Source organism: Macrobrachium nipponense, chromosome 33, assembly GCF_015104395.2.
Source record: "Macrobrachium nipponense isolate FS-2020 chromosome 33, ASM1510439v2, whole genome shotgun sequence".
Taxonomy (NCBI): domain Eukaryota; kingdom Metazoa; phylum Arthropoda; class Malacostraca; order Decapoda; family Palaemonidae; genus Macrobrachium; species Macrobrachium nipponense.
The window spans coordinates 62,132,685-62,146,675 of NC_087219.1; the positions used below are offsets into that span (position 1 = coordinate 62,132,685).

The 13,991-nt window shown below is 36.6% G+C and overlaps 1 protein-coding gene across 2 annotated transcripts in view; it reads left to right on the forward strand.

Annotated features, from left to right (window-relative positions):
- The first annotated feature begins 2,264 nt into the window (after positions 1 to 2,264).
- LOC135203232 (adenylosuccinate lyase-like) overlaps positions 2,265 to 13,991 on the forward strand; it is a 109,612-nt gene continuing 97,885 nt past the window's right edge. For both annotated transcript variants that reach the window (XM_064233006.1, XM_064233005.1), the window contains exons 1-4: positions 2,265 to 2,575; positions 5,676 to 5,879; positions 6,235 to 6,359; positions 6,611 to 6,768. In XM_064233006.1, the coding sequence (XP_064089076.1) occupies positions 2,429 to 2,575; positions 5,676 to 5,879; positions 6,235 to 6,359; positions 6,611 to 6,768 (634 nt within the window). In that variant the 5' untranslated portion in view covers positions 2,265 to 2,428. The remainder of the gene's footprint in view (positions 2,576 to 5,675; positions 5,880 to 6,234; positions 6,360 to 6,610; positions 6,769 to 13,991) is intronic.

Here is a 13,991-nt window from a genome sequence, read left to right on the forward strand (position 1 = left end):
AACCCAGATGTCAGCCAACGGTTGTATAGTAATCAGATCGTGGAATTTACCGACAATAATAGCTACTACATCTGTGTCACCAGTGCGTACATGAATCGTCTTTCTTTCTCGTTGATGAGCTTGAAGCACATAAACCACAACTCTGGTGTCTGCCACCTCAGTGATTGTAGTTTTGCATAGAGATACTAGCAGCAACAGTCACCACAGCCTGCCCTGCTGTGATATATACAGTTTTAGTTGGTTGCCAATTGAAATCTTCAACCTTGGAAGTCAAAAAGGCGAACAGCTTCTCCTTGTTAACTGGGTCACGTAGGAAATCCATCCACTTGCCTGGCAACTTGATCTCACCTGACACCTTTCTGTGCGCTCCCTTGCCTCTCCTTTCCATGGTTGACTCTTCAAACTGCCAGGAATGTATGTGTCCCAAACAACATCTAACCTATTGCCTCTTGGATCTGTATTTTTTTTTTTTTTTTATGTATACTCATGGAAGGTACTCACACTAGAAACGCACAGGCAGTGTACAATGACGGCACCGTCGGGGATTTTGCAATCATAGGTTGAGGGTGGCTCTGATTGGCCAGGCTGCTCAAGACATCTTAGCTGGTCAGACTTTGTGTTGGTCAAGCGAAGTTTGCCGAAGTCTGAAAGAGAAGGAGAGAAGGACTGTGCTTCATATGCAAAGAACTCATTCTTCCCTTGCTGTGATGGCACCCTACGCTTAAGTTGCCGGAATAGTGCTAGGGAATTTCTCTTGAAATTCCCTAGCACTATTCAGGCAACCTAAGCGCATAGAGTGGCTACGTGCATCAAGTACATTCTTGAAAAATTCCTTGTACTGTTTCTTGCCTGTATCCTCCAGTGTGTGTGCAAGGCTGCCAGCTCTGATTCATCTGCACATTTTCGACCGTCGAGTGTTACGAGATCTTAGATGTCATCTAAGAAAGGATTACCCATTCGTTTTATAGGTATTATTAGAGAGGCTGGAAACCGGTATCTGGAAGTTTTCTGTCCTGAGAGACCCTCCCCATGGTGCCTGATGTTTTTTCAGGATCCCCAAGTCATCATTTCAGGGTATTCTCCTTCAAACTGCTTAAGAATCCATGCAATATCTGGCCCTGAGAGCATCTGTCGTTGAAAGGCAACATGGTAATCAAAACATGTCTCATGTTTTCAGTTGCACAACAATCAATCACTTCAAAACACTTCTCAACCTCTTTCGCGATGCTTATGCTCCCTCAGGTAGATGAATATGTTTTGATTTTGTTATGGATATCAGAAATAGTGAAATTCAGCTTTTATACCATAAAAAATAAAAAAAAATTCAAGAGAGCTCCAACTCTTATATCAACTAGTAGTTCTTGGGGGATCATCTCTCCAAATTTGGTGCTTTTATCCGCCCTGTAACGGTAATATCAAAATCTGACTACTATGCGCGCAGTCAACACAGGAGGCTGCTCCAGAGGACAAATGAAAAGGGTCCAATTTAAAGCAAAACAAGGGGCAAACTTGGCTAAAAGAGTCATTTGTAGGATTTGCAGCAGGGAAGATAGGGAAGTTGTACCGGTAAGTATTAGCAATACCATCTTTTATATATACCATGGAACTACTGAAATTCAGCATGAACTGCAAAAAAAAAAAAAAAAAAAAAAAAAAAAAAAACAGATAACCGAAGGATACTTCTGATAACACCAAGATATACAGCAAGCTGTGCATTAAGATCTGAACTATGGTCTTAATCCTGCCACTCAAGGAATCAGAAGAATAAACTATACTATATGAAGCATACACATGAGAGTGGCGGAAACAGCTTCCTACGATTATGAGACAACCGTAGACAATATAAAGAAGAAACTATGGATTTTGTCAAAATAAGAGTATCTGACAAAGTTACTTAAATTTAAGTAAAACTGAAGCGACTGATGGAAGACACTTCAGAGAAATGATAAATGATTGACACAAAAAGAAAAGCATGACTAAGAAAAATAAATGGCAAATCAATATTAAAACCCAAATAAAGTTTAGAAAAACCCTAGAGAAGAAACCTGGCATGACAACAGAGAACAAACTTTGTTTAATAGTACGGCTAGATTAGACACACTAGAATTAAATGACGTCAAAATGTTAAAATGGAAACATACAAAATGTTTATTTTACGAAGAAATAACTGAAAACTTACAACATTTCTTCTGTTAACAAGCACAAGGAAAGAAGAAAAATAGAACGAGGAAGTAGGGTGTTCCAGAGAAATTTTCTAGTTACTACTACTACTACTATTAATGTGTTGAGTAGAACCGAGCGCTGCCACTGCTTATTCACCGGAAGTTAAGACACCCTGCCTGACTTGTCAACTGTTGCTGTATATAACCTAGTTTGTGTTTGGTTGTAGTCCCCTCATTGTGAACGCCAATAACAAAAAAGGAGAAGGATGTCTACCCCACCGACCATTTATGACCAGTATAGAAATCCGTTGTCGGCTAGATATGCATCGCCGGAGATGTCGTACAATTTTAGTGAGACCAAGAAGTTTAGCACTTGGAGAAAACTTTGGACCTACTTGGCGAAAGCAGAAAAGGCAAGTTTTTTTTTTTCCCCCCAAGTTCATTATGGTTTTCTATCTGTTATTTGCCATTTGAGGCTATAGCTTGTCAGTGTCGAATGCCACTCGCTTAATAGGGGGAAACACCGCAGTGGAGCCATCGTCATCGCGTGGCTCAGCCTTTATTCACTTCGATATTTAATTGGTGAAACAAGAATACAATTACAACTTTAGGCATACCATTCAAAAGACTGAAGTTTCGTCAACATAATGTGATATATGAAAGCCCCATACGAACTAAAATAAGCATGTGAGCTCTTCGTAAAATAGGAGTATGTTTTCAAGGCAGTTTTGAAATCCAATATACTAGTGGCAATCGCGTGGCTAACCGTTCTAACCACAGACAATCCACCATCTTTCCCAGCCTTCCCAGCACTCATTTGAACAATGTTAGCGTATATTAGGGTAAAATATCACAGCAGGCCACCTACAATCAACGCTAGCCACCCTCCGAAAAAGTACATTATAACGCGTCCTGACACCGGAGATGGGCATCAGTCGCGACTTCTTGTTGGTGAAAAACGGAGCTAAAGACCTCTACTCTCCTTTCGAAGTAAGTATTTTCTCCAAAGTTAGAAATTAAGGCCAAATTTTAAGATTTAAACAGAGGGTACTGAAAATGGCGTCCACGGCAGTGGAAATCTCACCAAAACGCTTTAGAAATTTTTACTTACAACTAAAAATGTTTCGAAGATTGACGCTATCTTGATGTTTACGGAGTCGCTTGTGTCAACAAACTTCCCATTTCATGTGCTAAATCTGCACACTACTTGTACCCATAGACGCTGGGGCACTTTCATCACAACAATCGTAAACCCACCTCTTACCAGCACTTATTCGTACTTATTCAAGGGGACTACGGCATTCTTTGCGGCGTTTTGCGCTCTTCAATTGTTTATCAGTGTTGTCAATTGGTATGTGTTTACCCTCCAAACTAGGTATAAGACTTACACAAAACCGGGGAAATAAGTGAAATTAGCGTATCTATTTGTAGTATATATACATATTAGAGCAATTTTATCATTACTACATTACTATGACAACTAGAATTCATCGAAACAGTTTGTAAATGCATCGGCGTATGTGTGACGCTCCACTAGATTGGCAACGATGAGCCATTTTTCCTCACGTCGTCTGCTCGTAAGTATACATCCGAAACATTTGTAATTTTTGGGGGTTAATTTGGTTGCAAAAAAGGGATAATGGACATGAATTAAATAAACATTTTGAAGTAGAGTTAAACTAAATATTGAGTAAAGTAAACAATTAAGGGAATAAAGCTTTGCATCTCATAATCAGTGTTGTCGTCTGCTGCTCGTAACTTTGTTTACGGAGTGAGTGCTTAGGAAACACGAACAGCAATGTGGTTCGAGTGCACTGTGGAGTGAATTAAGACCAAAATGTGTATAATTACAGTAAAATAAGCACTGTGGAATTTCAGTTGTGATGGCAGTAAGGATAAAACCACTGATTACAAGGTAAGAATGAATTCAGTTCCAACCATAACCCCGGGAATAACAAGTTTCATACTTTCACTAATATAGGCAACAAAATGTTGTTTTATTGTGCTGATTACAACTGCAATCTTGAGTAAGATCAATAAACGTTACATACATACGCTAACATTGTTCAAATGAGTGCTGGGAAGGCTGGGGAAAGATGGTGGCCGTCACTGATGAGAACCGTCCATGCAAAACGTAGCCGCCATATTGGATTTCAAAACTGCCTTGAAAACATATTTTACGAAGAGCTCACATGCTTATTTTAGTTCGTATGGGGCTTTCATATATCACAATATGTTGACGAAACTTCAGTCTTTTAAATGGTATGCTTAGAGTTGCAATTGTATTCATGTTTCACCAATTAAATATCGAGTGAATAAGACCCGTCTACCGTGATGAGGGTTGGCCTGTCGTGATATTCTACCCTATGTAACGTTTATTGATCTTACTTAAGATTGAAGTTGTAATCAGCACAATAAAACAACATTTTTTTGCCTATATTAGTGAAAGTATGAACCTTCTTATTACCAGGGTCATGGTTTGAACTTAAATTAATTTTTACCTTGTAATTGTTGGTTTTATCCTTACTGCCATCACAACTGAAACTCCACAGTGCTTCTTCGATTGTAATTATACATGTTTTGGTCTTAATTCACTCCAAATTGCACTTGAAATACGTTGAGAGAGTGTTGACAGCGAAGCCACGGCGGGAACATCTCAAGAACGGAACCCCCGTCATAACCCGGGGACTGCCTGTATACTATATACACACACAGGCGGTTTCTGGTTAATGGCTATCCAGTTTTATGACACCATAACGAGCCAAGTTTCGGATATCAACACCGCAACATACCTAACATAGGTGCCAAAGAGTGCCATAAATCACCGAGTTTCAGTAATGGCAGTTTTCGCTTATCAGCACCCTGCCATGTTTTGGTTAAATGGCACCTCTTGTTAGGTATATGTAATGGTGCCATAATTCAGTTATTGGCACCTTGTGGCGCCAATAACCGAAGCTCAGTTATCGGTTATCTTGAGTGAAGAATACAGTACAAAAGTGTGAAAATGTTTTGCACATGAAACTCCGTCCTACTTAGTTTTAGGCATCGTTGAAGATATCATTTCCAAACTAAAGAAAATAATGTTCTTGAGGAGTTGAATGGAGAAGAAAAGACTTGAATTGATGAGGATGGAATAGAGTTAAATTGATCTAAAGAGTTAGATAAGGATAAAGATATGTATTGGATCAGAGTAAAACAAAATTTTATGTTAATGCAGAAATATATATAAAAAGATTATAGATAATAGTAGTTTGGACAGAGAGGAACCTGCACACACTAAATAATGAACATGATAAACTTGACAGATGAAATACCAGATGTATTTGTAATAAAAATTGACATTGTCACCTGAAAAATATAGCTTTTATAAAAAAAAATTATATGGATGCATTAAAGGTGGTTTTTGATAACTTTGCAATCTAGATTGCAACAAATTTTTTAATCTTGAAAAACCTTAATAGTCTCAGGTGAAGTTCTACAAACTGATTGCTAAAAATGTAACAATTTTTTCAGGAGCTCAACTTGCCAATTACTGATGAACAAATTGCAGAAATGGAGGCTAATTGGAATAACATAGATTTTAACCGTGCCACAAAAGAAGAGCGTGAGACTAGACACGATGTAATGGCACATGTGAGGACATTTGCTGTAGTGTGCCCACAGGCAGCCCCAATTATTCACCTAGGGGCTACATCTTGTTATGTTGGTGATAATACAGTAAGTAGCTTTTGGTCTTCGCGTTTGTCCGTACAGTATACAGTAAACACGAGCTAGAACTCGGATCAGGGGAGTTGACAAGACATCCGATTACTGATCGGCTTATATACGTTTTATGCTATCTCTTTCACATGCACCAGTATTATTTATAGAAACATTCATTTTTTTATTTTAATTACTTCCAGTGGTTAGATAATATTACCCTTGATGTATTGTAGTATACTATAAAGGTCTGATAAATTATTACATTTCAGGTTTGTTTAGTTATAAATTTGTGGAAGATTACCACAATTTGTTCTTAATCTTTTTCATTGTTTAGAAGTTAGAATATTCATTGTTCTTTGGGTTCTTTCAGGATTTAATTGTCATACGTGATGGTTTTGATATTCTCCTTCCCAAGATTGCTCGCTGTATTCATAGATTGGCTAAATTTGCCATGGAGTATAAGGCTCTGCCAACATTAGGATTTACTCACCTACAGTATGTATTGATACTTGTTTTAGTTTTGCTTTTGTGGCATGTTTATAACATTGTCAAAAGATCTGAAATCTTTTTTCTTGTAGAGTTAACTTGTGGTATAAATCAGATATGAAAGTATTTCCCAAATTTAGCAGTCTCATGTTATGGATCTTATTTTGCCAACAAATAGTGCCACTTGCAGGGTATTATTTCATAAGGATTATTGTCTCTAAACCATACTGAGTACTAAATCCTCACTCCCTCTTATGCAGGCCTGCTCAGTTGGTCACTGTCGGCAAGAGAGCATGTCTCTGGATTCAGGATTTGGTGATGGATGAGCGCGCAATTTCAAGAGCAAGAGATGACCTCCGTTTCCGAGGAGTCAAGGGTACCACTGGAACCCAGGCGTCTTTTCTTCAGCTATTTGAAGGTATCGTACCAGTACAGCTCTTACATTATCGTAAAGTAGGTTAACAAGACAATTAGGCCCTGTTCACGCAATGCAGTGACTACATAAAGTTGCAGAAATTGGCGACTGTACACATTTTGGCTGTTAGCTGTGCTGTTCATTCAGTGTCAGTACAGAAGTGGATGAAACAACGTGCATCTGGAATGTTCATAACACTATCCAAATCAGAGAATATGATCCCAAATTCTTCATTTACTTCAGAATGACCATAAAATCATGTCAAAATTTACTTACACTGGCTAAGGATTATATTTCATCAAACAGTAAAATGCAAGTACAGTGGTCCCCCGTATTCGCAGGGGATGCGTACCAGAACCCCCCCCCCCCCCCCCCCCCATGAATAGTTAGAACCCGCAAATAGTTGAAACCCCTATAAAAATGCTAAAAACAGCCTATTTTGCTAGTTAAAACAAGAAAAACCCACTAAAAATGTTCATACCTGTTTTTTTTAATAGTTTTATCACAAAAAGTGCATTTTATAATGAAATTGCTAAAAAAAAAAAAAAAAAACAGGAATTTTTGCTTATTTCTCATAGAAAAATACCGCGAATAATGCGGGGAAATGTTCCAGAGAGAAATCCACAAATGTGTGAGTCCGCGAATCTGGAGAACGCGAATACTGGGGGTCCACTGTATGTATGTAGTATATGTAGTTATACATGCATACATACATTATTATTATATATATCCGATATATGTTATATATATATATATGATATATATATATATATATATATTATAGTATATATTATATATATATATAATTATATTATATATATATATATACTATATATTTACTATATATATTATATATATATATATACTATAGTATGAGGGGAGAGGGGAGAGGGATTGAGAGAGAGAGAGAGAGAGAGAGAGAGAGAGAGAGAGAGAGAGAGAGAGTATGTCAGCTAAATGTTGGGTCCATGACTGGGAGAGGTAGAGAATTGGCTGACTTGATGAGAGAAAAGAAAGTAGATGTTGTGTGTGTGCAAGAAACGCGGTGGAAAAGAAATAAAGCTAAAGAGTTGGGAGATGGATATAAGCTATATTATATTGGAACAAATAAACAGGTTAGAAAATGGAGTTGGCATAGTACTGTCTAGTGAACTAAAGAACACGGTAATAGAAGTTCATAGAAAGAATGACTGTATCATCAGATTGAAGATATGTTATGGAGGAGAGATTCTGAACATTGTAAGGGCATATGCACCACAAGTTGGTTGCACAGAAGAAGAGAAGGGAAATTTCTGGAGAGACATGGATGGAATAATGCAAGAACTGGAAGAGCATGAGAGGGTGATAGTTGGGGCAGATTTGAATGGCCATGTCGGAAGTGAAAATGGAGGCGATTGGGCGGTGCATGGGGGCCATGGAATTGGGGAGAGAAACCCAGAAGGAGAGAGTGTAGTGGACTTTGCTGTGTCATTCGACATGGCAATTGTAAACACATTCTTTAAGAAGAAAAGGGAACACCTAATAACATATAGGAGTGGGGGAAGATTCTCCCAGATAGACTATTTCTTGTATAAAAGGATAAATCTGGTGGAGGTCAAGAACTGCAAAGTTATTCCAGGTGACCATGTAGCCCCCCAACACAGACTGCTATGTATGGACTTGAAGTTGAAAAGGGAATGAAAAACCAAAGCTAAAGGGATAAGGAAAAATAATGGTACAAATTAGAGAAGGAAGGGGATAAGAAGAGAGAGTTTAAGAGGAGGGTTTTGGAGGATATTGATATAGGGATTGAAGATGTTCAAGAATGGTGGGCACGAAATGCAGCAGTAATAAGAAGACATGGAAAGGAGCTGCTAGGAGAGACATCTGGTATCATATGGGAAGAAAAGGAGAGTTGGTGGTGGGATGAAGACATTGAGAAAGTAGTAAAAGATAAGAAGGAGGCAAAGAAAAGATGGGAACAGTCACAGTCAGTGGAAGACAGAAATAGGTACAGAGAGAAAAACAAGGTGGTGAAAAAGGTGGTAGCCCAAGCTAAAGCAAAGTCGTATGATGATGTGTATAATGAGCTGGGGACAAAGGAAGGATTAAAGAAGATGATCAAGCTATCAAAGGCTAGAAATAAGAGCACCAAAGATATAACTCATATCAAACAAATAAAGGATCAAGAGGGTGTAGTACTTAGAAAGGAGGAAGACATTGTGAAGAGATGGAAAGAATATTTCGAACAGTTGTTAAATGAAGAAAATAATAGACTAATAAGAGAGGATGGGCAAGTGAACATTGGCATGGTAATGAGGTTTTCTAGGCAAGAGGTACTAAATGCACTGAAGAAGATGAAGAATGGGAAGGCAAGCGGACCAGACATGATTCAGGTGGAGGCATGGAAAGCATTAGGAGATGAAGGAGTGGATATACTGTACGATCTTATGATAAAGATCCTTGAACAGGAAAAGATACCAAATGAGTGGCATGGGAGTATATTGATCCCAATTTTTAAAGGGAAAGGCGATGTCCAAGAGAGTGGTAATTATAGGGGCATTAAATTGATGTCCCACACTTTGAAGATACTGGAAAGGATGATAGATGCTGGACTGAGAGAAGAAGTACAAATAGGTAAAGAGCAGATGGGATTTATGAAGGGAAGGGGAACAACAGATGGTATATTTTGTCTGAGGCAAATAATGGAGAAATTTGGGGAAAGACAAAGGGACCTACATATGGTATTCATTGACCTTGAAAAGGCTTATGACCGAGTCCCGAGACAAGAGGTATGGAGGAGCCTGAGGGAGAAGATGGTGCCAGAGAAGTATGTGCGATTGATACAAGAGATGTACCGGAACGTATTTACCAGAGTGAGGAGCAGTGTTGGGGAGACAGAAGGTTTTGAGGTGAGAGTAGGATTACACCAGGGGTCAGCTCTGAGCCCATTTATCTTTAACATAGTGATGGATGTTATAATAGAGGAAGTAAGGGAGACAGTACCATGAAACATATTGTATGCGGATGATATTGTTCTGTGTGCAGAGAGCAGGGAAGATCTGGAAGTGAAATTGGAAACATGGAGACAAGTACTGGAGGACAGAGGAATGAGAATAAGTAGATCTAAGACAATATAGGTGTACACCACTGAGGGGGGGGGATGATAGAGAAAGTATTCAGCTTGGTGGAGAGCAAATAAGGAGAGTTGATAAGTTTAAGTATTGGGATCTTTTGTTAACACTGGAGGAAGTATGGAAGAAGAAGTAAAACATCGGGTACAGGGCAGGTCTGGCAACAACTGGAGCAGCGGCCTTCGGAGTTCTTTGTGACAAAAGAGTGCCGCTTATAAAAGGAAAATTTCACAAGACGGTGGTAAGAACAGCAATGCTGTATGGTACGGAAACAGCAAGCATGAGAAAAGCAGAGCAGAAGAAGATGGATGTGGCAGAAATGAGAATGCTTAGGTGGATGTCTGGGGTGACAAGAGTGGATAGGATCAGAAATGACTACATAAGGGGGTCAACTAAGGTGGTGGAATTATCAAAGAAAGTGCAGGAGGGGAGGCTGAGATGGTATGGACACCTGTTGAGGAGAGATGAGGACCACGCTGGGAGACATACTATGGGGGTGGAGGTGCAAGGAGAGAAAAAGAGGGAGACCAAGAAAGAGATGGAAGGACTGTGAGAGGAGACTTACATGAGAAGGGAATTGATGAGGCAGAAGCGCAAGATAGAAATAGATGGAAACGGCTCATGCGAAACGGCGACCCCATATAAAAATGGGAAGAAGAAGAAGAAGATACGTATATATATATATATATATATATATATATATATATAATATATATATATATATATACGTATACATATATGTGTGTGTGTGTGTACAGTAGAGCCCCGGACCTCAATGTTAATTCGTTCCAGAAGAAGCGACGAGATGCGATTTTGTCGAGGTCTGAATTAATTTTTCCCATAAGAAATAACGGAAAATGGATTAATCCGTTCTTGACCGTTCGTTATTACCATAACCTTCCCGTTTTATAAAAAACATTACCCATAAATACGCATAAATTACTATTGAATAAGTTCAGGGTTAAATAACATACTATTCAACACACTTTTTTCATATTTAAATATATACTGTAGTAAAATAACTGCCCTACGTATGCCCAATTCAGCCATAATACGATGGCTGACTGAGTGCCATAGGGTACGCTAGGTACGTAGTATGTCCTATAAACAATAGGCATAATTATTGTTGCTAATAATAAAACATTGAAAATTAAGTCTAATTCTTACAGGAAATTAATAAAATATTAAAAATAAGCCAAATTATATCTGTTATCATAAACTTTAGAAAAATTCCCTAAGTTAAGTCACTAGCTAGTGGCCGTGAGCAGCTGTAAACAGACCTAAACAAACTATCATACAAAACCATCATACAGAGTCTGCTGGAATACTTTATACAAAATAACATTGAAATATCTTTCAGTACATGCTATGATATTAAATTTTTATATCCTTGTAAAATAGGGACACTTCAAAGTATTCCATGTAGTATAGATTGCCGTAATCAGGACTTAAAGGGCAACCCATGATACATCCAAATTTTTGCATATAGAATGACTTCCCGAATGAAAATACATTATTGGATACACAAAATTCAACTAACTTCAAGAGCCAGTGGAAAATGATCTTGATAGGGGGACTAATTTTTCCATCAAAATCTGAAGAACGTCCTGTACTGGTACCTTTGTGAATAGGGAATTTACATCAAGGCTTAAAAGTTTTATGTTGTGAAGTGGTATATGTGCTTCTCTGAATTTGTGACAAAAATCTTCTGAATGTTAAATGTGACTGGGAGAAAAAGTGCCTGAGAAAGGGGAAAGAAGGCTAGCTAACCATTGAGAAATTTTAATTGAAAACTCCTGCACATGAGATGATAGGTCTAAATGGAAGATTGTTTTTGTTAGTTTTGGGAAGGCCATAAAAGTAAGGTAGTTTTGGGTTAATGACTTTAAATATCTCCAATAGTTCAGTGCTCTTTTTGCCTTGGCCAATTAATCTTACTTTCCTAAAAATTCTGTGGGGACGTTTTGAAGGGGATTTTTCTTCAATTTGTCATAAGTGTTTGTGTCATTAAGGAGTTGGTTCATTTTGTCAAGGTAGAAGTCTATGTCCATGATTACGATTTTGCCATCTTTGTTGGATCTACTAACTATAACATGTAACTTTTTTAATGAGCAGATGGCTATCATAAATCTATGGTGGACAGGGTATTTCGTATTAAGGTCAGTTGAAACATTTAGTAAAATGCCTTTAAACATTTCTCTTCATGGCTGTAATTTATATCCTATTTGAATTTATCTAAAGTAACTATAAAGTCTTAGGTTATTTTTACGGTCTGGCATAAGGGCAAAGGATAAGCCTAGATTTAAGATTAAGTGTTGGTTTACAGAAAGGGAGGTGTTAGATAAATTTATCTAACACCTGCCTTACTGTAAACCAACGCATATGTATATATTATATATATATATATATATATAATATATATATATATATATATATATATATATATATATATATACTAGTATACAGTGGACCCCCCGTATTCGCGTTCTCCAGATTCGCGGACTCACATTCGCGGATTTCTCTGGGGAACGTTCCCCCGCATTATTCGCGGAAAATTCGCGCATTCGCCGGTATTTTTCTATGATAATATCCACAAATTCCTTGTTTTTTTGATGAATTTCATCATAAAATGCACTTTTTGTGATAAAACTTAAAAAACCAGGTATGAAAATTTTTAGTGGGTTTTTTCTTGAGTTTTAACTAACAAAATAGGCTGTTTTTAGCATTTTCATAGGGGTTCCAAACATTCGCTTGATTCTAACTATTCACGGGGGTCTGGTACGCATCCCCCGCGAATACGGGGGGACCACTGTATATATACTATATATATTATATATATATATATTATATATATATATATATATATATATATATATGTATAATATATATAGTATATATATATATATATTATATATATATATATATATATATATATATATATATATATATATATTATATATATATATCTATATAGTATATATATATATATATATATATATCTATATATATATATATATATATATATATATACTATATAGATATATATATATATATAGATATATATATATATATATATATATATATATATATAATATATATATAATATATATATATATATAATATAATATACGTAATATATATATATATATATATATGTATAACTGAATTACAAAAATGTGGAATGTGATGAATATACAAATAAAGACGAAACCCACGAAGGAAAGAGAAACGAAATGATTGAGTTCTGTAAGGCCCTTTGACTTCTGTTGAATTGCAGGATAAAATATATTGTGAAGAGTGTATACAGTACTGAAAAACTTAATAAACTGTGTAGACAACTTTACTACCATATTTTATCTAGAGTTTTTTCAAAATTGAGCAAAATTTCAACTAAATTCAGTGTCAGTTGATCTGTTATTGGAATATTGACTTCATTAATAATTTGTCATGGCAACACTGCTCATGATATTGGCTGCTGATTATCTTAATTCCATCTTTTTCAAATATAATAAGTAGTCTTTGAACATATATTTATGTGGAAGACATGTGATTATACACAAAAAATGCAAAAATAATGTAATGATAAATATGTCCTTTTGAGTTCTACTGATATACCTAGGCCATGAGGATTTGAGAACTGAATACCAGGAAGAAATATTAGTGGTTTGAATACAAACAACCAACGAAAGAGGAGGGCAGCTGGGAGTTATCTAATCTGACTTTCAGATTCAGAGCTTCAGCTTAAACTGAACCACAATTGCTTTTATCCTATTGTGGCAGTCTGCAGTCATCTATTGTAAAAGTTCTTGTGTATAATCAAGAATGTTATGCAAACACCGTATAAAATAGTTTTGATTTCTTAGAAGTTTACGTTCTATTTATCCTACCAGTGTCTAACTTACATGTTTGTGTTACATATTTTTCTTCATAAATTTTCCTTAATTTATAAATGTCTTTAAGTCGTGAATAAAACTATAAAAAATACATAACTGGCTTGGTCAGACATCACAAAATTCCTTTCTAGTCTGAATTTTACATACGTATTTGCTAGTGCAGGCATCAATTTTAACTTTCCTTATGTTGCTTGTAGTACAGAAAGAAGTAAAAATTACA